General features: G+C 45.9%; 1 protein-coding gene across 1 annotated transcript; it reads left to right on the top strand.

The window, feature by feature from the left end:
* Positions 1–463: 463 nt before the first annotated feature.
* On the top strand, positions 464–18,343 carry LOC146192262 (uncharacterized). The gene is made up of 5 exons (XM_084600031.1): positions 464–569; positions 1,193–1,238; positions 8,913–9,091; positions 11,241–11,457; positions 18,057–18,343. Exons 1-5 carry the CDS (start codon positions 513–515, stop codon positions 18,284–18,286), a joined length of 729 nt encoding a protein of 242 aa, XP_084456157.1. The 5' UTR covers positions 464–512; the 3' UTR covers positions 18,287–18,343.
* The last annotated feature ends 5,419 nt before the right edge of the window (positions 18,344–23,762 follow it).

The raw sequence follows: 23,762 nt of genomic DNA, 5'->3' as shown, positions 1-23,762 counted from the left end.
TCCAAGCTGCAGCGTATCTATAAATTCACCACTGCATCGGCTGTGTGAACGTTTCAGTCATGTAATTTACTCAGAAATCATGTGAATAAACACAGGGCTATATTGCAGAGGGAGTAAAAAGTTCTGTCCTAGCGGGAACAAATAAAATGTCGACTTTCCTAATGATACTCAGTAAAGGTTATCGCCGCCCACTCACCTCTTTATTCCTGACATTGCAAACACGATAATGAACCTGATTGTGAGAAAGCATACCCGCTAGGCGAAACAATATGGCCCACTTATTATAGGTGCGTCGATAAAAATATTGATACGGCAGCGTATGACAATAACTTCCAAAGAACATATCCAGCGTTTCATTTGGATGTTCCCTCGTGAGACCGAGATAAAATTCTACCCATATTGTCACGCCATGAGACAATATGGCCGATTTCGTCTCCATTGTCTAAGGTATTACAGGAGATGTATATAACTGGATGCAACCTCCGTGATCAAAATAAAAGGCACTGTCTCAGATGTGGCGTCATACAGTCAGCGCATCCTCACACAACTTTTCCGAGCGCCAATTAAAGGTAAGGCGTTGCCGGCTCTTGACTTGCGTGAACGTTTGCAAGCGCGTGTTGAAAATAAAGCAGACGAGGTAAAGATTAGGATATGTGACATCTTCCAGAACGATTTGTGAATGCTTTAAAATGAAGTTTTAATTGTGTTGCCTGACTAATTTCATCCAAAATGTTACGGCACCTGTTAAATATTGTTTATGATCGGACTTCGCGCCGTTTCACTGCAAGCGTTCTGAACTAAGCAAATTTATTAGGATGCTGAAGGAAAAAGTACTTATGCCCGATTTACACAAACAATCTCTCGGGAAATGGAAGATACGTAAGGATTTTACCTGCAGTAACAGTGCAAAAAATCTCGTACTTCTGTAACAAAAGCATGCTTGGAGACGAGTTCTTGTACCTTATAAGACTTAACCTGATCTGTTTAACTTCAACAGGAGAGTAATTGTCATTTGCATCATTTTTTATGATGCATATTGATTCACAACTCTAAAGTAGCTTTGCCTTGTCATATAAAATTTTCATTGTCTGCAGCCTTGAAGCTGAACCATCGCCAAGCGGACTTCTGGTGTGATTATACGAGTATCGCGTGAAATGGCGCCCAAGGAAATGTTTTCTTTTGCTGTTTTCAGATGGTTAGAATGTTCCTACCGGTGTGGACTTTGCTGCTGTTTGCCGGTGAGCATAGATCGTTTTGAGCACTTCCTCACAATCACGGGGGACTTTAAGGGGACCGTGCCAACAGCTTTATTAAATAACTGGTTATAGTAGAAAAATAATTTATTGCGGTTCAGTTCAGTCGTTCAGTCGTGTCCGACTCTTCGTGACCCTATTGACCATGTCACGCCACGCTTTCCGGTCTCTCACTATCTTCCTAACATCACATAACTTCAGCTCCAGTGCCTCGAGAATGCCATATAACCATCGCGTTCGCTGCCTACCCCTTCTCCGGCGACCCTCAACCTTTCCCAACATCAAATCTTTCTCCAGCGACTCCTCTCTTCTCATCAGATGACCAAAGTAGCTGAGCTTTAACTTTAGAATTTGACCCTCTAAAGAGCAGTCAGGGTTTATGGTCGACAATATCGACTGATTTGATCTTTTCTGGCGGTCCAAGGAACTCTCAACAGTCTTCGCCAGCACCACAATTCAATCGCGTCAGTTCTTCGGCGGTCAGCCTTTTTCACAGTCCAACTTTCGCATCCATACATCACAACTGGAAAGACCATAGCACGAGTTATACGGATCTTGGTTGGCAGACTAATGTCTCTGCTCTTTACTAGGCGGTCAAGGCTAACCATTGCTCTCTTTCCCAGAAGCAGGCGTCTCCTAATTTCATGGCTGCAGTCTCCTTCCGAGGTAATCTTGGAGCCCAAGAAGAGAAAATCTGTCACAGCTTCCACTTCTTGTCCCTTGATGCTCCAGTACTTGATAGGGCAAGACGCCATGATCTTTGTCTTTTTAATGTTCAGTTAAAGCCCAGACTTCTCACTCTCTTCTTGTACGCGCTTTACAAGTCTCTTGAGTTCCGCTTCACTTTCTGCCATTAAAGTGGTATCATCCGCATATCTAAGGTTGTTGATACGTTTTCCAGCAATCTTCACTCCAGCTGAAGACTCGTCCAGACCAGCCTTCCTGATGATGCACTCTGCATATAGGTTAAATAGGCAGGGCAACAGTATGCAGCCTTGCCTCACTCCTTTCTCAATCGGAAACCAATCAGTAAGACCATGCCCAGTTCTGACTGTGGCCTCGTGCCCTTCATACAGGTTCCTGAGGAGACAGATGAGGTGAATTGTAACTCCCATCTCTTGGAGAGCTTGCCACAATCTGCTGTGATCTACGCAGTCAAACGCTTTCGCATAATCAATAAAGCAGAAGTAGATGGGTTTCTGGAACTCTCTTGCTTTTTCCATGATCCAGCGAAGGTTGGCAACTTGGTCTCTAGTTCCTCTGCCCTTGAGAAACCCAGCTTGCACATCCGGAAGCTCCCGATCCACACACTGCTGCAGCCTACCTTGGAGGATTTTCAACATCACCTTGCTAGCATGCGAAATAAGCGCGATCGTGCGGTAGTTGGAACAATCTTTGGCGCTGCCTTTTTTTGGAATGGGATGTAAACTGAACTCCTCCAATCCTGTGGCCACTGCAGGGTTGTCCAAATCTTCTGACATAATGTATGCAGAATGTTAACAGCGTCATGGTTGAGGTTTTGAAGCAACTCAGCTGGAATGCTATCAATTCCGCTAGCTTTGTTCTTAGCAAGGCTGGCTAAGGCCCATTCAACTTCACTCTTCAGGATGCCCGGCTCGAGATCAGTGATCACAACCGTCTTATGTTGGGTTTGCACATTCAGGTCCTTCTTGTACAGTTCTTCTGTGTATTCCTGCCACCACTTCTTTATCTCTGCGACTTCAGTGAGCTCCTTGCCTCGTTTGTCCTTTATCACGCCCATCTTAGCACAGAAGCTTCCTTTGATATCTTTGATTGTCTTATACAGAGCTCTTGTGCTCCTTAATTGGCTGTTGTCCTCAACTGCTTGGCACTGTATGTTCAGTAAGGCATTCTTATCTCTCCTTGCTATTTTCTGAAAATCCGCATTGAGAACCTTGTATCTTTCTCTTTCCCCCATAACTTTCGGCATCCTCCTTTCCTCAGCTATTGGCAAAGCCTCTTCACATAACCAGTTTGCTTTCTTGAATTTCTTTTGCTTTGGAACTACCTTAGAAGCAACTTCTTGTATTATATCACGAACATCAGTCCACATCTCTTCGGGCTCTTTGTCTTCTAGATCTAATTCTTGAAATCGATTCCTCACTTCCACAGCATATTCTAATGGAACTTGATCCAGATTATACCTGAAAGGCCTTCTAGTTTTCTGCGTTTTCCTCAATCGAAGCTTAATCTTGGCAACAAGAAGCTGATGATCGGTGCCACAATCGGCTCCAGGCCTTGTTTTTACTGCTTGTATAGCGCTTCTCCATCTCTGTCGGCAAATAATATAATCGATCTGATTCCTGTACAGACCGTCCGGTGAAGTCCATGTGTACAGGCGCCTCTTGTGCTGTTGAAAATGTGTATTCGCTATGGTCAGGTTGTTTTCTTGACAAAACTCTACTAGCCTCTGCCCAGCTTCATTTGGCTCACCAAAACCGAACTTGCCTGTAATTCCGGATATTTCTTCACTCCCCACCTTAGCATTCCAGTCTCCTACGAGAAAAACGACGTCTGATGACGGGGTGCGGTCTAAAAGGCATTGTAGGTCCGCATAAAATCTCTCAACGTCAGCTTCTTCAGCAGTAGTGGTCGGTGCATAGACTTGAATAACTGTTATGTTGAAAGGGTGACCTTGGATCCGAAGTGAAATCATTTGGTCGTTTTTGGGGTTGTACCCTAGCACTGCTTTGCCCATTCTTCTGTTTACTATGAGAGCGACCCCATTCCTTCTCTTGAATTCGTGCCCACAATAAAAGACATAACGGTCGCCGGAGTTAAATTCTCCCATTCCGGTCCACTTGAGCTCGCTGATACCCAAGATATCAATGTTCAATCTGTCCATTTCTCGCTTGACGATATCCAGTTTACCTTGCGTCATAGATCTTACATTCCATGTTGCTATGTGATACATCTCCTTGCAACATCGGACTTTCCGGTCGCTTCGCGACACATCCACAACTGAGCGTCCTTTTGGCTTTAGCCCAGCCGCTTCATTCGTCCTGGAGCTACTAGGAATCGCCCTTCGTTCATCCCCAGTAACATGTGGGACGCTTTCCAACCTGGGGGGCTCATCTTCCGGCGCCATATCATTAATGGTATTGTGACTGGCCATAGGGTTTTCTTGGCAGGAAATACTGGAGTGGGTTGCCATTTCCTTCTCCAGTGAATCACATTTTGTCAGAACTCTCTGCCGTGACCTGTCTATCTTGGGTGGCCCTACACAGCAGAGCTCACGACTTTATCGAGTTTCGCAAGCCCCTCCGCCACGACAAGGCAGTGATCCATGAAGGGGTTATTGCGGTTATTAGTATATAATTATTTCATTATTATTTCTCGTCAAATGTCCAGCAGCAAAAACAGCAAGATTAAAAGCAAGAACGAAACAATTGTGCAACATAAAAAGATCTAAGATATAGTCAACCGTTCAATCAAGGTCCTGAGATATCCGATGCCGTTTCAGTACTGAGTGCTGGCGTAAGGTAGGCTCTAGAGTGACAGAAAAATTCAGGAGATGTTAATAGAGTTATTAAAAAAAGTTGTTTCAATTACAATATCTAGAATTTCTGGTTCTATTTTGATTTTAGTTCAGTTGTGTCTACTAACCAATATATTCCAATTTATCATTTGTTAGAGTTCAGGTCTCATTCTTATTCCACTGTTATTCGTAATCATCAATGTCTTCATTTTGATCAAGTTATTTTCAATTATGTGTATTTTCGCCGAGCCATTCTTTATCCGGCATCTTCAGTTTTTCCCATTCAAGCGGAAATCTCCGCCTGTGCGGGTTCCTCCGGCAGCCAACCATGGGAGAGGGAAGCCGGAGGCTTCTTACAAACACCGTCGTCACCGGACATTTTCGGCGCGTTGGTTCTTGAAAACGGGGCGTTTTCAAGAAACTTCAGCATCAGCATTGTGAGCACGACAGGTGACAGGTCGGGCTCTAACTGGTCAGTGGGTTTTTTGACGTGACCGCAACACACAGCTAATTCAGGTTGCTCCTCTGAGATGGCAGGGTGAGGTTGGAATTAAACTATCCCGTATTCTAGGATGCCGAGTCACACACGGCGCCCTTGGGCCACGCAATCAAGTTCTCACGGGTCGTTTAAAGATGGCCTTGATGTGTATGTCGGGTGGCTTTTCACATAATACGCTAGTTCACATCCCAAGTAGCACACATTACGTGGCCCACCTGGGGCCGGTATGGGCACGTTGGGCTTGGGCAACCGAAATAACACCCATGAGGGCCCCCTTTAGAGAACAAGCGGGCAAGCCCAATTTGGGCTGTCGCCTGTTTTTTCCATCTGGACATCATATAGGCGTGGAAGGGGCTAACTATGGACTTATTCCCCCATCTGGCTCTGAAGGGTCCCGCTTAGGGAATTTTAGGGTTGATGCAAAGAAAATTCGGGCTTTTTGTAGAAAGCGCCTGGGGAAATCTAATTGGAGCGGTCCACTCAAAATCCCAACAGGTCCGGCATGGGCCGCGGCGAGGCTAAATACGGGTATGCCTGCACATTGCCAACATGGGACCCTTGAGGGGTACTCGAGGGAAAGTCAGACGGAAATGTGGGCTTCATGCCGAAAATTCTTGGGCTGCCCCAAATGGGATGCCTACCAAAAATCTAGATATTTTTCTCATGACTTGTAGCGGGACATGAAAGCGCTCCTTCCGGCTTAGGCCCGCATCGGTCTCTTGCGGGGCACTTTAGGGCAGATCCGATGCAAATGTGGGCATAAAGCAAATAGAAGACAGGCAAACCTGATTGGGGCCCCCCCCACTCAAAAGCCGAATAAGTCCCGCATGATTTTCGGCCGGGCTGAAAAGCGGGCATCCACCCATGCTGTTCACACGAGTATTCCTTGCGGTACTTGCGATCAAATGCACCATATGTTTGTATTCCATGGGGTAAAAATAAAATCAGCCCAATTGGGGCTGCCATGAAAGGCCGCAGTGGGCCCCAAATTGGCCGTAGGCGGGTTTACCGCTCTGAAACGTCTCCGCCCTATCTTTAAGGCGCCATTTTATTTTTGTAATTCGTGTTATACGGGCCGCTAATTGCCTTTCCTGGAGGTTTCACATGATTTCCCTAAGCATACCTCTGCCATGAATAAAGAGTATCTATTTTCAATCTAGAGACTACGTTATATGCAGTAATGGCAACAAATATAGAGCCGTAACTGTTCCGTGTTACGAGTATGTTCTGTACTTCCTCCATAGTTTTCCTGCGCCATCATTATTCTACACACACCACCGAAATAAATATTCAGTACAAAATTTTCGGGGTGATGTGGGCCAGCCCACATTATTGTAACGTGTAGAATAAATTTATTTTATATTACATAGTGTCGAATACAAGGTAAAAAAATAGTGCTCAATGTTTCACACTTGAATAATGGAAATTGGGCAGCCCCAAAAATGCCATATTTAACCCATGAGTGCAACACCTGGGCAACAGACTGGCCTCCACAAAGCCCGCGCGGGTACAATTCAGGTATTGGTCGGATTAATTGACTTAATAATTAAAACCTTGATCAATGAAGCAGCCCTGCCTGCGCAAAAGTAGGACCCATTAGGGATTTTAGTGTACTACTCACATTCAGCAATCTCGGCTGAATGCGGGCAGCCTATATTTGGGCTGCCCATACGGGTACCGATTGGGACCGATCCCGCATGGGGACCGTACGGGCTGCCCCCACGGGCCCAACGCGGGCCCCCACGTCATAGCCGACTTTGTGCTACTTGGAATCTGAAGGCTAATGAGCATGCGTGGTGCAAAAGAGGCATAGATTGAGGGATTTGTGTTGAAGCTAGCTGCAATCTGCACATACGCAAACGAAAATCCCGAAGGGTGCCGCACACGGGAGGATTTACAGCTTTCGAGGCATGTCCTTATAGATGCACAGCTTTTTTTTTTTTTTTTTCATCAGCCTGTTTATACCCACTGCAGGGCGAAGGCCTCTCCCATATTTCTCCACTTAACCCGGTTCTGTGCTAGCTGCATCCACTTGACCCCTGCGAACTTCTTAATCTCATCCGCCCACCTAACTTTCTGCCGCCCCCTGCTACGCTTTCCTTCCCTTGGAATCCAGTTTGTTACCCTTAGCGACCATCGGTTATCCACTCTTAGCACTACATGTCCTGCCCAAGTCCATTTTTTCTTCTTAATTTCTACTAGAATGTCGGTAACTTGAGTTATTTCTCTGACCCACTCTGCACGCTTTCTATCTCTTAATGTTACCCCTACCATTTTTCGTTCCATAGCCCTCTGGGTTGTCCTTAATTTAAGTAGAACTCTCTTGGTTAGCCTCCACGTTTCAGCCCCATAGGTGGGTACAGGCAAGATGCAACTGTTGTATACTTTCCTCTTGAGCGATACCGGTAAGCTGCTAGTCATAATCTGCGAGTGCTTGCCGAATGCGCTCCATCCCAATCGTATTCTTCTTGTTATTTCCTTTTCGTGGCCCGGATCTTCGGTTACTACCTGTCCTAAGTAGACATATTCGCCTACTACTTCCAGTATTTCGCTACCTAATGTAAACTGCTGTTCCTTCTCAGAATATAACCAGCCCTTATACATAGCATTCATTGATTACGAAAAAGCATTTGACTCAGTTGAAACCTCGGCGGTGATGCAGGCATTGCGAAATCAGGGGGTAGACGTGCCGTACGTGAAAGTGCTGGAAGATATATATAGTGGCTGCACTGCAACCATAGTTCTGCAAAAAGAAAGTAACAAAATTCCCATAAAGAAAGGTGTTAGGCAAGGAGACACAATCTCCCCAGTACTATTCACAGCTTGTTTAGAGGAAGTATTCAGAGACTTGGAATGAGAGAAGTTAGGGATAAGGGTAGATGAGAATACCTCAATAATCTGCGATTTGCTGATGACATTGCCTTGCTAAGCAACTCAGGGGATGAACTGCAAATAATGATTGATGACCTAGACAGGAAAAGTAGAAAGGTAGGCTTGAAAATCAATATGCAGAAGACGAAGGTAATGTTCAACAGCCTCGGGAAGGAACAGCAGTTGACATTAGGATGCACAGCTTATGTGTCCCACAAATGTTTCATCTTAAGGGCATCCTGTAGTTATAAAAATATTCTGTGTCAGCGCGCATACTTGCAAAATGTGCTGGTGGTGGCGACATGTTTGTTGCTTTTGTGAACGCCACAGTGTTATTACACATAGAAACAAAATTTGGGAGACACCTAACCTCCACCACTGAAAGATGCGAGTGAGTAACCCCTTCAAGTTTTGCTGCTATTATCTCCTAATACTTCGTGGCATGAAGTTGCGAACTGGCCCATTACGTGGCCCCCGAGACAGATACAAAAGAAGCCCCTATTTAACCAAGCCATACGAAAGTGTGTGTGTGATCGAAGAGAGGCGTGTACTACACCAAAATGGGGGTGGAAGGTTTGATTGCCATTTCAAGCTCCTATTTGAAATGAGAGGCCCGAGTTGGCAGCGCCTGTCATGTCACGTGGTCTTGTGACGTCACACTGCCTTCCCATCAATCAGTGCTCGGCCTCAAAAAGAAAAAAATAAACAAACCTCCTTATGATTCTTCACCGTTCAGGGTGTTTTCCGGTCAACTCAACTTCTTCGCAACTTTTTTTTTCTTATGGTGCAGCTTCCACTTGTGCGAGCTCCTGGCGCAACGACTACGCCGTTGACGAGTTGCTGCGCAGTGTTGGCATAGAAACAATTCGTCTGAAGGATATCTCGTTCGACGTGGATGAAAAGAGTGGGATCTCGGGATTTATCGAATTTCACCTTGAAAATGGAACTCTTGGCAACCTGCGCCGACGAGTGAGCATCCGGCTCTTTTATAGCATGCTGGCTTGCCGTAGTTCTCTAACTACATTCCATAGGATTGTTGCGTTAGCTAGGAGTTTAAACGTCTCATAGTTTTTTGCACTGATAATATAAGCTTTCGAGATATACCTTAACAAGATAGAGTTAAAGGATGCTGCAACGGCGTTCGATCGAAGCCTTTATATAAAGTGGTAGCCGGCAGGAGCCATTTACGTGCATTGTCTGGTCTGCGGGCAGCGTGGCACAGATAAACCAAATGATACGAGGTAGTTAGCAAGAGAAGCCAAGTCGGGGAGAACATTTGCGATAAGAGGCTGAGATAGGAATCAACAATCCGGTACCTCTGTTTCCCGAACCAGACATGAATAACCCTGACATCTATGTCGGGGTGCTTGCTCGAAATGGGGTTATAGCTTGCGACGTCGCGCTCCATGTGTGAGAAAATACTCATGAATTGAAATTCTAGGGACTATGTGAGTAGCAGTGTCCATCTACATGTACAGTCGAGAGAGCCGCGATGTATACCCCATACTGGGAGACCCCCCCCTCCACACACACACACACACACACACACACACACACACACACACACACACACACACACACACACACACACACACACACACACACACACACACACACACACACACACACACACACACACACACACACACACACACACACACACACACACACACACACACACACACACACACACACACACACACACACACACACACACACACACACACACACACACACACACACACACACACACACACACACACACACACACACACACACACACACACACACACACACACACACACACACACACACACACACACACACACACACACACACACACACACACACACACACACACACACACACACACACACACACACACACACACACACACACACACACACACACACACACACACACACACACACACACACACACACACACACACACACACACACACACACACACACACACACACACACACACACACACACACACACACACACACACACACACACACACACACACACACACACACACACACACACACACACACACACACACACACACACACACACACACACACACACACACACACACACACACACACACACACACACACACACACACACACACACACACACACACACACACACACACACACACACACACACACACACACACACACACACACACACACACACACACACACACACACACACACACACACACACACACACACACACACACACACACACACACACACACACACACACACACACACACACACACACACACACACACACACACACACACACACACACACACACACACACACACACACACACACACACACACACACACACACACACACACACACACACACACACACACACACACACACACACACACACACACACACACACACACACACACACACACACACACACACACACACACACACACACACACACACACACACACACACACACACACACACACACACACACACACACACATCGCCCGTATTTGTTAGCTGTAGTTGCCCACCCTCTCCACTTAATGCATGAAAATGCACTACTGTACAACAAACTGCGCAATGCCGAATTTCGCCGCAGTGGAAGTGTAAACCGTCCATCGTACTGGGCGATATGTCATTTCGGATTTGACCTCTTTCAGAATGCGGCCTTGTGCAGTGTGGTGCAGTAGTGCTTTTTAATGCAGTATGTGGAAAAAGTGGGCAACTACGTTCAGTCGAAATGAGTGCTGCGTTCTCCACTTCATCGAGATGACTGTATTTGTACCTTCTTTTACTCCGCCTTTACGCTGTGATTCGTGAGCTGAATGTGCAAAAAGACCGCTACTTCGCTTCTCCATCTTCACTTAATCGGCCATAATACATCCCTTATCTCCCTATTCCTGACACACATGGAATAAATGGAGCAGCATGCACTTGCTACACACGCTATTTTCTGGTGCATATAAAGAGGTGCACTGAATTCTCATCAAAATATTTCGACACAGTAGTCGTTGAAAGCACAGTTTCTCCGAAAAGTATCGGCATTATTTAAATTTGCATCACTATGGGCGTCTGCGCCCCGTTTTATCTGTGCAGGTGCGACGACTAGGCAGCTGCGACTTAACGGACGAACGGCACCAGCCAGCTCCACACTTCCGCCTCTGCTGCTCCCTGAGCGTGCGTGGCTTGGTCGCCAAGTACGACGTCGAGACGCTCACGGACGGCCGGTCCAGGAATGTGGCCGTTGAAGTACTCGTCGACAGCGGTGCCACACACATATGCATCGATCGGTTTTTCGCCAATTGCACAAAATGTACGTTTCATTTACACGCCGCCCTGTTATTTGTATAGAGGTATTAATCTCTTTCGCGTAATCTCTTTCGCGGATAATATGGGGATAGAATCTAGGATCATCGGATTCTGAGTAAGATACGCTATTCATAGGCCGCGCAGGCGAGTAGGGCTTCGTTAAGGCAAGAATTTATATTAAATTCAGCTGGTATTCAATACAATAAGGTACGTAGTCAGAAGATTTGGACAACCCTGCAGTGGCCACAGGATTGGAGGAAGTCAGTTTACATCCCCATTCCAAAGAAAGGCAGTGCCAAAGATAGTTCCAACTACCGCACGATCGCGCTTATTTCGCATGCTAGCAAGGTGATGTTGAAAATCCTCCAAGGTAGGCTGCAGCAGTATGTGGATCGGGAGCTTCCGGACGTGCTAGCTGGGTTTCGCAACGGCAGAGGAACTAGAGACCAAATTGCCAACCTTCGCTGGATCATGGAAAAAGCAAGAGAGTTCCAGAAACCCATCTACTTCTGCTTTATTGTTTATGCGAAAGCGTTTGACTGCTTAGATTACAGCAGATTGTAGCAAGCTCTCCGAGAGATGGGAGTTCCAATTCACCTCATCTGTCTCCTCAGGAACCTGTATGATGGGCAAGAGGCCATAGTCAGAACTGGGCATGGTCTTACTAATTTTTTTCCGATTGAGAAAGGAGTGAGGCAAGGCTGCATACTGTCGCCCTGCCTATTTAACCTATATGCAGAGTGCATCATGAGGAAGGCCGGCCTGGACGAGTCTTCAGCTGGAGTGAAGATTGCTGGAAAACGTATCAACAACCTTAGATATGCGGATGATACCACTTAAATGGCAGAAAGTGAAGTGGAACTCAAGAGACTTCTGATGCGCGTACAAGAAGAGAGTGAGAAGTTTGGGCTTAAACTGAACATTAAAAAACAAAGATCATGGCGTCTTGCCCTATCAAGTCCTGGAGAATCAATGGACAAGAAGTGGAAGATGTGATAGATTTTCTGTTCTTGGGCTCCAAGATTACCTCGGAAGGAGACTGCAGCCATGAAATTAGGAGACATCTGCTTCTGGGAAAGAGAGCAATGGTTAGCCTTAACCGCCTAGTAAAGAGCAGAGACATTAATTAGTCTGCCAACCAAGATCTGTATAACTCGTGCTATGGTCTTTTCAGTTGTGATGTATGGATGCGACAGCTGGACCGTGAAAAAGGCTGACCGCCGAAGAATTGACGCGTTTGAATTGTGGTGCTGGCGAAGACTATTGAGTGTTCCTTGGACTGCCAGAAGATCAAATCAGTCGATATTGTCGACCATAAACCCTGACTGCTCATTGGAGGGTCAAATTCTAAAGTTAAAGCTCAGCTACATTGGTCATCTGATGAGAAGAGAGGAGTCGCTGGAGAAAGCTTTGATGTTGAGAAAGGTTGAGGGTCGCCGGAGAAGGGGTAGGCAGCGAACGCGATGGTTATATGGCATCCTCGAGGCACTGCAGATTAAGTTATGGGATGTTAGGAAGATAGTGAGAGACCGGAAAGCGTGGCGTAACAAGGTCCATAGGGTCACGAAGAGTCGGACACGATTGAACGACTGAACTGAGTTACGACTGCATGATAATAAGTATTTTTAAGATAACAGAGGCTCAACTCGGATCGACTGCAGTCAAGCAAGACCAACTAGCTCAGCTTACCCACACTACACATTAGGTTGAGAGCCTAGCAAAATCTTAACGTGGCTATCAGAGAGAATGCGCTTTCGCATAATACAATGTCAGTTACTGGAACCAAGCCCTTTCTCAATTTCCTTTTTTTTTTTTCGGAATTCGCATTTTTATACCAAGCCGCTAACTGGACACTGCATTAAAACTTCTTTCTGGGTGAGTCAGTACATATTTTACATTACAAATTTAGAGCGTAAAAAAAAAAATCAGCGCACAGACAGAATAACGACACAGAACAGATGAGCGCTTCTGATGTGTGCCGTTATTCCATCTGTGTGTGGTTTATTCGCTCTCTGACTTTATAAGATCATTGTAGAATGTGTGATGACTGAAACTGCTCCGTTTCTAGATGGTCCTTGAAAGTCGAGCACGTTGCTGAGGGCGTCTTTCCGAAGAAGATAAAACGTATGAAAATTCCACCTAAGAGAGCAGTAAATTAGCCACGAATAACTTCAGGGTGGGTAATATTTACTCACCTTGTATTTAATTTCGCTTCGTTTTCTAATGCTGAGAAATATATATGGCAAGCAACTAAATGGTAACAGATAAACTAATTTGGCCTGTTAAATAGAAAGATACCTAAAGGTATTTCACTGGGAGCGTTCCATCATATAGACTTTGGCTTGTAGCCCTAACGTCCCAAAGAGAGACACGCTGTGAGGGTCGCCGTAGAGGAGGGCCGGCGATTTCGATCCCTCGGATTTATTTGCGTGCACTGACATCGCACAGCACACGGGCGCCTAGGTTTGCGCCTCGATCTAGGAACGCTGCCGTGGCCTGGGTTCGATCAAATAGAAGTATTGTTTAGGCCAGTTGGTGCATACTAGAATTCCGCAAGAAACATGAGGCGACAGCCAAGGGGGTGGCCCTGTTGTTTTTGTTTTTTTGCTTTTTCTGCCCTCGTTTGTGGCGTCTAAAGTTAAATTCTAAAGTTAAAGCTCAGCTCCTTGTGTCATCTAATGAGAAGAAAGGAATCGCTGGAGAAAGATTTGATGTTGGGAAAGGTTGAGGGTCGCCGTAGTAGGGGTAGGCAGCGAACGCGATGGTTAGATGGCATCCTCGAGGCACTGCAGATGAAGTTATGTGATGTTAGGAAGATAGTGAGAGACCGGAAAGCGTGGCGTGACATGGTCGATAGGGTCACGAAGAGTCGGACACGACTGAACGACTGAACTGAACTTGTGGCGTCATATTCCTTGTGAATCTCGGGGATCTGATCCCGCGTCGTTGAATTCAGCAGTCTATGTGTTGTGACCCCTGAGCCACCGTGGCGGAAAGTTCAATTGACACTCGAACGCTTCTAGGACAGATCGATGAGAATAACCAAGGATGTTTTAGGTTCCGGCCTGGTGCGTAGGCCTCGACAACAAACACTAGTACAACAAATTTGCCTGTTCTAAAACTTAATGTAGGTGGCGCCGACGACTGACTTGTTGATATTTGTAACGAACGCAAGGACAGCCGCCGCCATTGCCCTCCACTGCCGTCACTGAGGTCACCGGTCGATAAAAGCTTAAAGATCGCGCCGGAGACTCCGAACTACACAGTGGCCGTGGTAACCGCCACTCGCAAGTAAAGAAAAAACGAGAACAGTGGGCAGAGCGGCCGAAAGTTAAAAGGTTGTATTGCACTTTTTTACATATTAGCATTGACGGCAACAGAAGTACGTTAGTAGACAGAACAAAAGGAATACTTATAAGTGACTATGCTGAAACATGAGAGAAAAAAACAACAACGATGAATGCACCTGCATTGTGTTATGCACATAATACAAAAGGAACACCCAAGACGCGGAGGGTGAGGCATTTAAACAATCATAATGTACGACTTGGCAAAAGTGTCAATAATAGAAAACTAGAATACGAATATTTTTGCCAAGTTATTTGAAAAACGTCTGTGGCAGAACCATACTATAACAGCAGTAAAGCTCAGTAAGTATAGCGTGGGTAGCGTATAGTGCATCATTTGTTGGCCTTAACTGGTAGGGCATTTTTAACTATCTAAAGTGCTCCAGTGCAGACATAATGCGCTGTTTTGTTTTGTTCTAACCCAGAAAGTCTGATCAGGGTGCCATCGTTTTTTATTAATGCCAGTTTATATTTATCGCACAATAGTTATACATAAATTTTATTGGTATAGTATTGTGTGCCTCTGAAAAAGTATTGTGGTGCGGAAAAGCTACAAGAGTTTACTTGCAATGGTGCATGAACATTTCTCTAAAACAATAGATTTCTTGAAATTTTCATCTGTTGCTGTTGCCCATGCGAGACATCCGTAGTTAGTTATAGAGGGGAACAAAGGGTTATAAAGTATCATGTTAACAGATATAAAGAAATTAAAACAATGACGTCGCATGATACCAACTGTTCTAGAAAGCTAATTAATCAAGCAAATGATGTGGTCGTTGGACAACCCGTCTGTAAAACATACACCAATTGGTTTATAAAACTACCCAAATTGCGTTCTGGTATTGTCTAGTTCAATCTGGGGAAACTTAAAATGATATCGGCGTGTTTGAAACATCAAAGGTTTAGTTTTATAACGTTAATTTGCCAAACGTTACTTACGGCCCAAGTGAAAACTTCAGTTAGGTTTTATGGACTCGATTTTCAAGATCGGTGCTCAAAGTACCCGGGAAGAACAGATTGGTATCTGCGTAAATTATGAGCTTATAACATCGCTTTTGACGTGCACAATGTCATTATTATAGCGAACAAAGACGAGGGGCCCGAAATACTGGTTTGAGGAAAGCCAGAAGCCATACCAGATTTGTCTCGTTATCAGGCATTATAGCGAGGCTCCTTGCCACCCAATGTCCAAAATAAATATTTTTGTACTATTTCTTGTGCATGCCATCGTCACACTTTGATGGCCAGAAGGCGGGGGCTGCGATTTCATATTTATATCATTATGGGTAGCATTGAGAGTGCGTAGTGCATTTTTAGAATAATGGGGCTAGTAAGATTTTCTCCGTAAAACAAAAACAAGAGGGAAACGAAAAGAAAAAAAAAAAAAAACGTCCAAGGTTTCCGCGCGTGACTATAACCACGAACCTGCGTAGCCCCACAAAAATGCGCGTCAGCAGTCAGCGCTGGCATGTGGAAAAAAAGAACGCTTTTCCCTGTCTAACGTTCGTGCGCTGTTTCGCAATTTGTATCTCGATCTCAAGTCAACAAATGACGATTCCACTTAGTGTACTGCTCTCTAAGCATGCTGAATTTTGGCGTGGCTACCAGAGGGTGCATAATTGTTTTGCACTTTTATTAGGCTTCAGGTTTTGCAAGCACATGTCGGAGTAGCCTAATTTGACTGACATGCCATCATCTTAGGACCAATGCAGTTTGTCCTTCTCAGACCTATTTGCAGAAATATTTTTTGTGTGTTATATTACAAGCTTTGGTATTAACTTTTGGCTACCGGTTCAGTGTCTCCAAAAATTCACGTCCGGCTAAGCTTTTTATAAGTTGAAATAGCAAAAGAAGAGTTGAATTATCAATACCGCGTTTGTTTCGTAATGACAACAACTGCGAATGAAACGGAAGAAATCGCGTAAAAAAGCGGCAATAGTGTTTTTTTTTTATTTTTGCATACAGTTTATACATTGTTAATATTTTGCAGTGCTCCTTCCACTCAGCTGTTTTAACAAAACAGTGCATCGATCTTAGCTACTTCGTGCATTCGACCGAACTGCATACCTTTCCGCTCTGCACGGTTTGAGCGCTATACCGGTCTGCATAATCCTGTTCAAGCTTTGTTGAGAATGGGCGACACCGGCATGAGACTGGTACTGCAGCCATATTCTCCGGTAGAAACTAGTTTGGCGAATTACAGGAGTTTTGAATAGGAACTTTTATTTCTAGCTTTTAAAATATTGTACAGCAGTACATATGTACTGCGCGCTAGGAAAGCAGATTTTAATGTCTGAACACTTCAAACTTATGCCATTAACATTAGCACAATAAGTTAGCCGTAATTCTTGTCATCTCTTGGGCAAAGTTACTACCACTTTCACCATATTATATTAATGAATGGCATTATATTATGTCGGGAAATGAAAAATTCCCCTTTTTCTCTTCATATAGTGGAGAAATGCATCTAACACAACACATCTCGCCTATATGCATGGCGTGAAAGGATAATATTCTAAAATTATACGCCTGTGCTCTTTTACAGTTTTTTCTCCCACGTGTTTCGCCTGTTTTACTTGAAGCGCCAGTCGCTGTGAATCAGTGACAAATGAATGAAAAGTAATTACTTCATTGACAAAGCCTCATTCGCTCAATATCTTTCCATGAAATAGCATTCAATGTTACTGGCCTCAAATACAGTTTTATTCGACACCAGTTTGATAAACCTGTCAACTGCAGAACAGAAGGAAATATTGACGGAAATCTTTCTATATTTAAATATGCACCAAAGATAGTTATTTGCGATTATACTTCGTTTCGAAAGAGTAGTGAAGACGGTCATAAAACACCCAGAGGAGAACCTTTTTGACGATGATAATGACGCTAATATCAAAAACCTATGAAGCCGGCCGCGGAATATCTGCGGGTAAAGAAATGTTTGAAGATAAATTTTTCGACAGGAGAAAAAAAACGTGCTTTTAAACAAGTTCAAGGTAAAAAAGAAAAGCGCTTGTATAGATTTTCTGTGCTGGCTGTAGATAAAAAACTAGACGCCATCAGAATGCATCAAACGTAGGTATAGTTGATAGATCAATATTTTGAAGTTACTTCAACATAATGTTACTTGCAGGTTGGGTGTCCACGGCTTAAGGATTTTCACTGCTTATCGACCTACGTTTGTTCGAATAAGTAAAAAAGATGCGGATCTCCAAGATGTTCTGATGCTATAAGAAATATTGTCTTTTCGTCTGCGCAGGTACGAAGTACGGCTACCGCACTTTAAATCTGACAACAAAGGTGATGCCCCCCAAGATGTCAATGGGCCTCAGTACCAACGTTCTCAACGAATTCAATAAAGAGGTTCTATCTCGAGTTGAGAAGGAAATCATCATGGCGATCGAGAGAGCTTACATGCCGGCACTGGAGGAGAAGATGACAACGCTGATCGTAACCGACTTAACAAGCCAGCCGAGGCTGCACGAGTGATCCGAGGTTAAGAATAAATGCCTGTGCAATAATCCTAAATAAAGACATGGGATACCGCATGCGTCTTTTCTTTGTCTGGCAATGCTTCACTGGGCATGAGAGGTGTCATCACATCATCCCATTACTGTCACACGCCTGTCACAAGCTGCACAAACAGTTGCTCAAAGAAATAGCCAAGTTGCCTTTCGTAATTAGTGTGCACGCTAACTACTCCCAGTTGATGTTTCCTTCCTCTGCTGGCCTGTGGCATAGCAGTCATGCCAGGGGCTGGCATTGGTTACAATTTCGTTGATTAAGTCCAATCATTGATTGAAGATATACTGCACTGTTCCTTTTCTAACGGCGCCTGCAAATGTCTTCTGAAGCTTCGGATTGAAAGTGTCCCAAAGATTAAAAGAAGCTTCACGGCTTTCAAACCATATCCGTGCAGATAGATCACTAGGTGCGGCCTCAACTTTGTTGAGTCGTTTCAAGCGTTGAAGGATGCAACACCGTCAAAAATGCCAAGCCAGTCCATCATCCGGTCCCTCTTGGTAGCTGGGGTTCTCACGGGATGGACTAAAATCATAGGATGTGTCTGCCCGGCTTGTTCCGTCTTCAAGGGAATGGTCACGTAGTCTGGGGCTGAGCACTTCCACCAGGTAGTGGTGACAATGCCGTTGGAAACAAATGAGGAGAGTGGAGTTGCGCTTAAATTAACTCTTTATTGGGCTTACTTGCGCCCGCGAAAGAACTAAGCCATCAGCGGCGGCGATAGCAGCAAGCGTGCTGGTCGGTCGTCGGTCTACGAGTGCCCAATGCACTTGTTGCGCTTCAATTTAAAGTCATCACGGAAACACCTCGATAAAACGCAAAAGGTGACTAGCACCATCGAGAACTATGTAGAAACAGACGTTCGTGGCTGGAACTATTTGTGGTACATCTCGGCGCATCTTAACAAAGAAAATGATAACACCGCGTCTCGCGACAAAGACATCAACAAAGAGTGCAAAATTGTCCTGTGCACAAAGCGATAATGCTGCATGCTCGCGTGTTATAAAAAAAAAAAACTAATAAATGTTTGAATGGTTCGCGGCATTATACAACGAAATGTATTAGCATATTGAGGCATAGTTTGCTCCCAACAGCAAATTTAGTAAGAACAACTTTTTGCACTTCGTGAAAACAATCTTCAGAATTATAGTAGCTTTTTAGTATAAATGGGGCACCAGTTCTAAAACCTGAATGAAAGCATCCTTATAATTAGTTTCCTTATAATTAGTTTCGGTATCAAGAAATTTCTCATCATTAATTTTCTTATCTCTAATTTTCTTATCACTGATTTCCTCATCGCCAAGTTCCTTGTGACTATAATTTCTACTACGCCAATTTTTTCTTGGTACGACATATTATAATGCAACACAAATGGCTTGTCGTTACTACATACTACTAGTCCACACTAATGATGTATCGTTATGAGATACCACAATAAATTGTTTCTCATTAAGACATACTACTATATTACACTTATTTCTTGTTACGACATACTACCACACTTCACTAAGCTTCGCATACACAGTCGTGGCTTCGCTTTTTACTCCCAGCGTGGTGGGCCGTGGTTAAGGCTCTCGATTGCTGCTTTGGATGGATGCGAAAAGCAAGGCGCCCGTGTGCTGTGCAGTGTCATTGCTGGTTAAAGAATCCCTGGCTGAAATTTCCGATCCCTTTTACTACGGCGTCTTTCATAACTCGAGTCGCTTTGGTGCACTAAACACTACAAACCAAATTCAGTTTTCTGCGTCCACATTTTGCGTCCAGGGTTTGGTCTCACCAACATTGCCTATTAATGCTTTCGCATTATTTATATACACGTTTCAGTACTTACCGATTCTAAGGGACCGACGGGCACAACAGATAAGCGCGGGAAGTCGGGGAAAGTATGTGGCTACCTGCCCAGCTCCTCTTTGTTCTTGTAGCATGAGTGGATGCAGGTGGTGTGCAGACAGGAGGGCGCCGCGAGGCACCTGGCGAAGCACGCAAGGCCATTTAAGATGACGAGTGTTACGAGCTGAGTGACAGTCAGTGACGTGGTGAACACCAGCTTGCACGCGCCGTCTTAATACCGCAGTTACAGGCGATACACACATGCACACGGGCACCCGGTGGAATGCTGTGGCGAGCGCTAACATAGCACTTCACTTGTGACGACAGGCGAGCCGTGACAGGACCGCTGACCGCTCTTTGCTTCCCCCCCCCCCCCCTTTTTCTTTTGCATACCGAGCTGAGCGCGCTGTCTTGCCTCGCTGTTGCAGGCGAGACGCTCGGTCACGCGAGCGCCCTATGGAATGTGGTGGCGAGCACTAACAAAAGCGGTTCCCTCGTGAGGACTGCCGAGCTGCGACAGAACCACGGGCCACTCTTGTATTTATTATCTTTTGTAGCAACGGTACCCATTGACTTGAATGTTGCAACGGCCGGTTGAACGGACACGTGTACCGCGGAATGTAGGAAGGATGTGGCCCTAGGGTGTTTTCTTTTTTTTTTCAATGAGAGAGAGGGTTTAGTTCTCTTGAAATTGAAGGGAGAGCTGGACATGCGAACCAACCAATCAGGCTGATGTTTGTGGTAATTGGATGTTGTGGAAACTAGGGCTGGACATCTGGGGGTAAAACCGAGCGCGAGGGCCCAGTACGGCGGCCTGGGCTAGGTTTAGAAGCTCTGCATCTTCGGCTATGGCAAGGTGGGAATGTCTCCCTATTAGCCAGTACCACCTTGTATTTTTGTTTAATTCATGTTCTAGTGGTCGACATTTCCGGAGTCCTCCACTAGGGCGTCTCTCATAGCCTGAGTCGCTTTGGGACGTTAAACCCCACAAACCAAACCAAACCAAACCAAATTTTGTTGTTGTGAATACTGTGTATAAAAACATTCCGTTATTCTTCTGGGAACCTCCGATATTTAATACATCGCTGCAAGGAACTTCCGCTGCAACACTGTATACCGTCTCTGATGGTGCACCCCTGGTGCACAAAGGAAAGGAACCAACAAAGGAACCTCCACTGCAACACATACCGTCTCCGACGGCGCACCCCTGGTGCGAAGGAGCCTCACTGGCGCAGTCGTACAGGCTGTCTCTACAAGTCAAGTAGAGACAAAGTAAGGCAGCGGAGAAGACGGATGAGGTGCAGGCAGAGAGAGGCTGGAGCAAAGGAGACCAGAAGAGAGGTCGCAGCTGAGACTACAAGACGGACCAGCAACACAGCACTGAAGCCGGCTAGGAAGAAGCAGCAGGGTGAGTCCAAAACTCGCTGATCACCAACGAGTAGAAGCAAAGTGTTGCCTCCCGGAGAAAGGGGGTTAGTGCCAGACGTCAGACGGCTAGTGGGAGCTCATCGCGAAAGTGCGGCGACAGGAGGTGCAGCAACGTACAAGCTACAGCGGTGCTACACTTCAGTGGGTGAGTCTCCTCTCTTCGCACCGGCGTGAGTGCTACTGTCCGGATAAAACTTTGGAGGTTCATGGAAACACGCTTCGCTTATTTGGACCCAGACAGGCGAAAACGGCAAGCAATGAGCGACGAGGAGAACGATGTGGCACGAGACGCCGATCTAGGGGCGCAGCTCCCGATCGGTACGGAGCCGGGCACGCTGGGAAGCCATATAGATGTCAGTGTCATTAGCGACAAGGAGTTTAGCAGATCGGGTAGGGACGGGACAGAAGGTGGTATCACAAAGAGGAAAAAAGGCAACTTCCACGCGGGCGCAGTACATTATGGCACAATGTGTGGAACGCAAATCGTAGCCCAAGATGATGTGTGAGCATTTAGAACGTACAATAAATTCAATGGTGTGTAAAATATCTTCGATCAGGACACGGCCGCCCACACCTTATCGAGGCGGTGCGAGGCGAAAAGTCGGAAAGCGCGCTGATCACCTTGCGAAATCGAGGGCAAAGCGCTTCACTGATTATGGATTCGGCAGCGCCCGTGTCGACAAGAGCATGTAATGCGACGTCGTCAACAAACACTTGTGTTACGTTAGCGGGAGAACACGGTGGATTTGAAGAGTTCAAACCAAGCGCAGTTCTTGTCCCGGAAACTGCGACTGTTAGTTTCCCTAAATAGTGCCGGTAGAGCGTTGTAGAAGTAGAGACGGTGAACGGCGACGAGGAGAAAAGGATCGACGAGGGGTATACGTTTGATGGTCGCGAGATACAAAGTCGGAACCGGGTGGAGTTCTCGGCCAGGGTTGCTCGGTATAGTAGGAGTATTCCCGGGAGGAGGTCAAAGCGAGAAGGTGGAAGGCGTTGACGGCAAACACGTGCGACATGGCTCGGCAGCCCGTAAGAGTAGCAGATTGACTGGTTGTCTGCGGTGGGCGAATGGTTCGGAGGGCGTTGGCGCACCCTTGGAATAGGGACATAGAATGCATGCTCAGACAAAGGCGGAGGATGGAAGGGAGAAGCTGGCTAGTTGGAACCAGATGCGGATGACTGTAGCAGCCTGGCCGCAACTTGGGCTTATATGTCGAAGGTGCCGTTACTTTCAGCCGCACCGGGCGGGTGGCAGGACTTCAGCGATTTGATCTTGTACGAGCCTCCGTATAGTGTGGCCAAAGACGGAGCCATTCCAGGAACCAGGCGGCCAGTGTCTTGCAATTAAAGGATGAGGGACAGCTGACGGGCGACCTCTTCGCGAACGAAGGCTTTGATTTGTTGAATCAAATGGCTGCTCACTGATGGAGTAGAACCGCCCAGGGCTAGTGCACGGGACCGCCGGGTAGAAGCGCACTGATTACGGAACCGGTCGTAGTGCTGGCAGCGTTTGAACACGTCACTTACGATGGCAGGAGATTCACCCAGCGCATCTGAAACGCGTTCTCAGCAATGCCTTTCAGGATGTTTCTGATCTTATCTGCTTCAGACATTAGTGGGTTGATGCCTTTGCACAGGCCAACGATGTCTTCAATATAACTGGTGAAGGTCTCGTCGGCACGCTGAACTGGCTCACGCAAGTGTTTTTCTGCCCGGCGCTTGCGAACTGTAGGGCGGATGAACATTTCCCCCAAATTCTTGAATGCAGACCAACATGGCAGGTCAGCCTCATGGTTGCGGAAGCAGAGCTTCGCAATATTATATAAAAGATTACATTACTCAGCTTGATAGTGTCATCCCATTTGTTGCAGTTGCTGACGCGCTCATATGCCGACAGCCAATCGTCGTCGTCTTGTTCAGCCGTGCCAGTGATGAGGCATGGATCACGCTGCCGTAGGACTCCAGAACATACGATCGTGGTCGGGACGGGCGGCAGAGACGAGGTGGTCTGGTCCGGCATGGTGGATGCAGCCGGCAATGTGCGGTTCCGGGTTTCCAGGATGAACGGGAACGTATCCAGGACTTGCACCACTTGTAGGGGTGCGTTTACACAAGAAGCCCAAATGGACCTAGCTGTTAAGGATTAACTTGCAGCGGAGGGTCAGGCGTAGACAACCACCAAGCG

Source organism: Amblyomma maculatum, chromosome 4 (assembly GCF_055883805.1).
Source record: "Amblyomma maculatum isolate TAMU_Amacu chromosome 4, ASM5588380v1, whole genome shotgun sequence".
Lineage (NCBI taxonomy): Eukaryota > Metazoa > Arthropoda > Arachnida > Ixodida > Ixodidae > Amblyomma > Amblyomma maculatum.
This window is presented reverse-complemented; position numbering and strand designations above follow the sequence as displayed.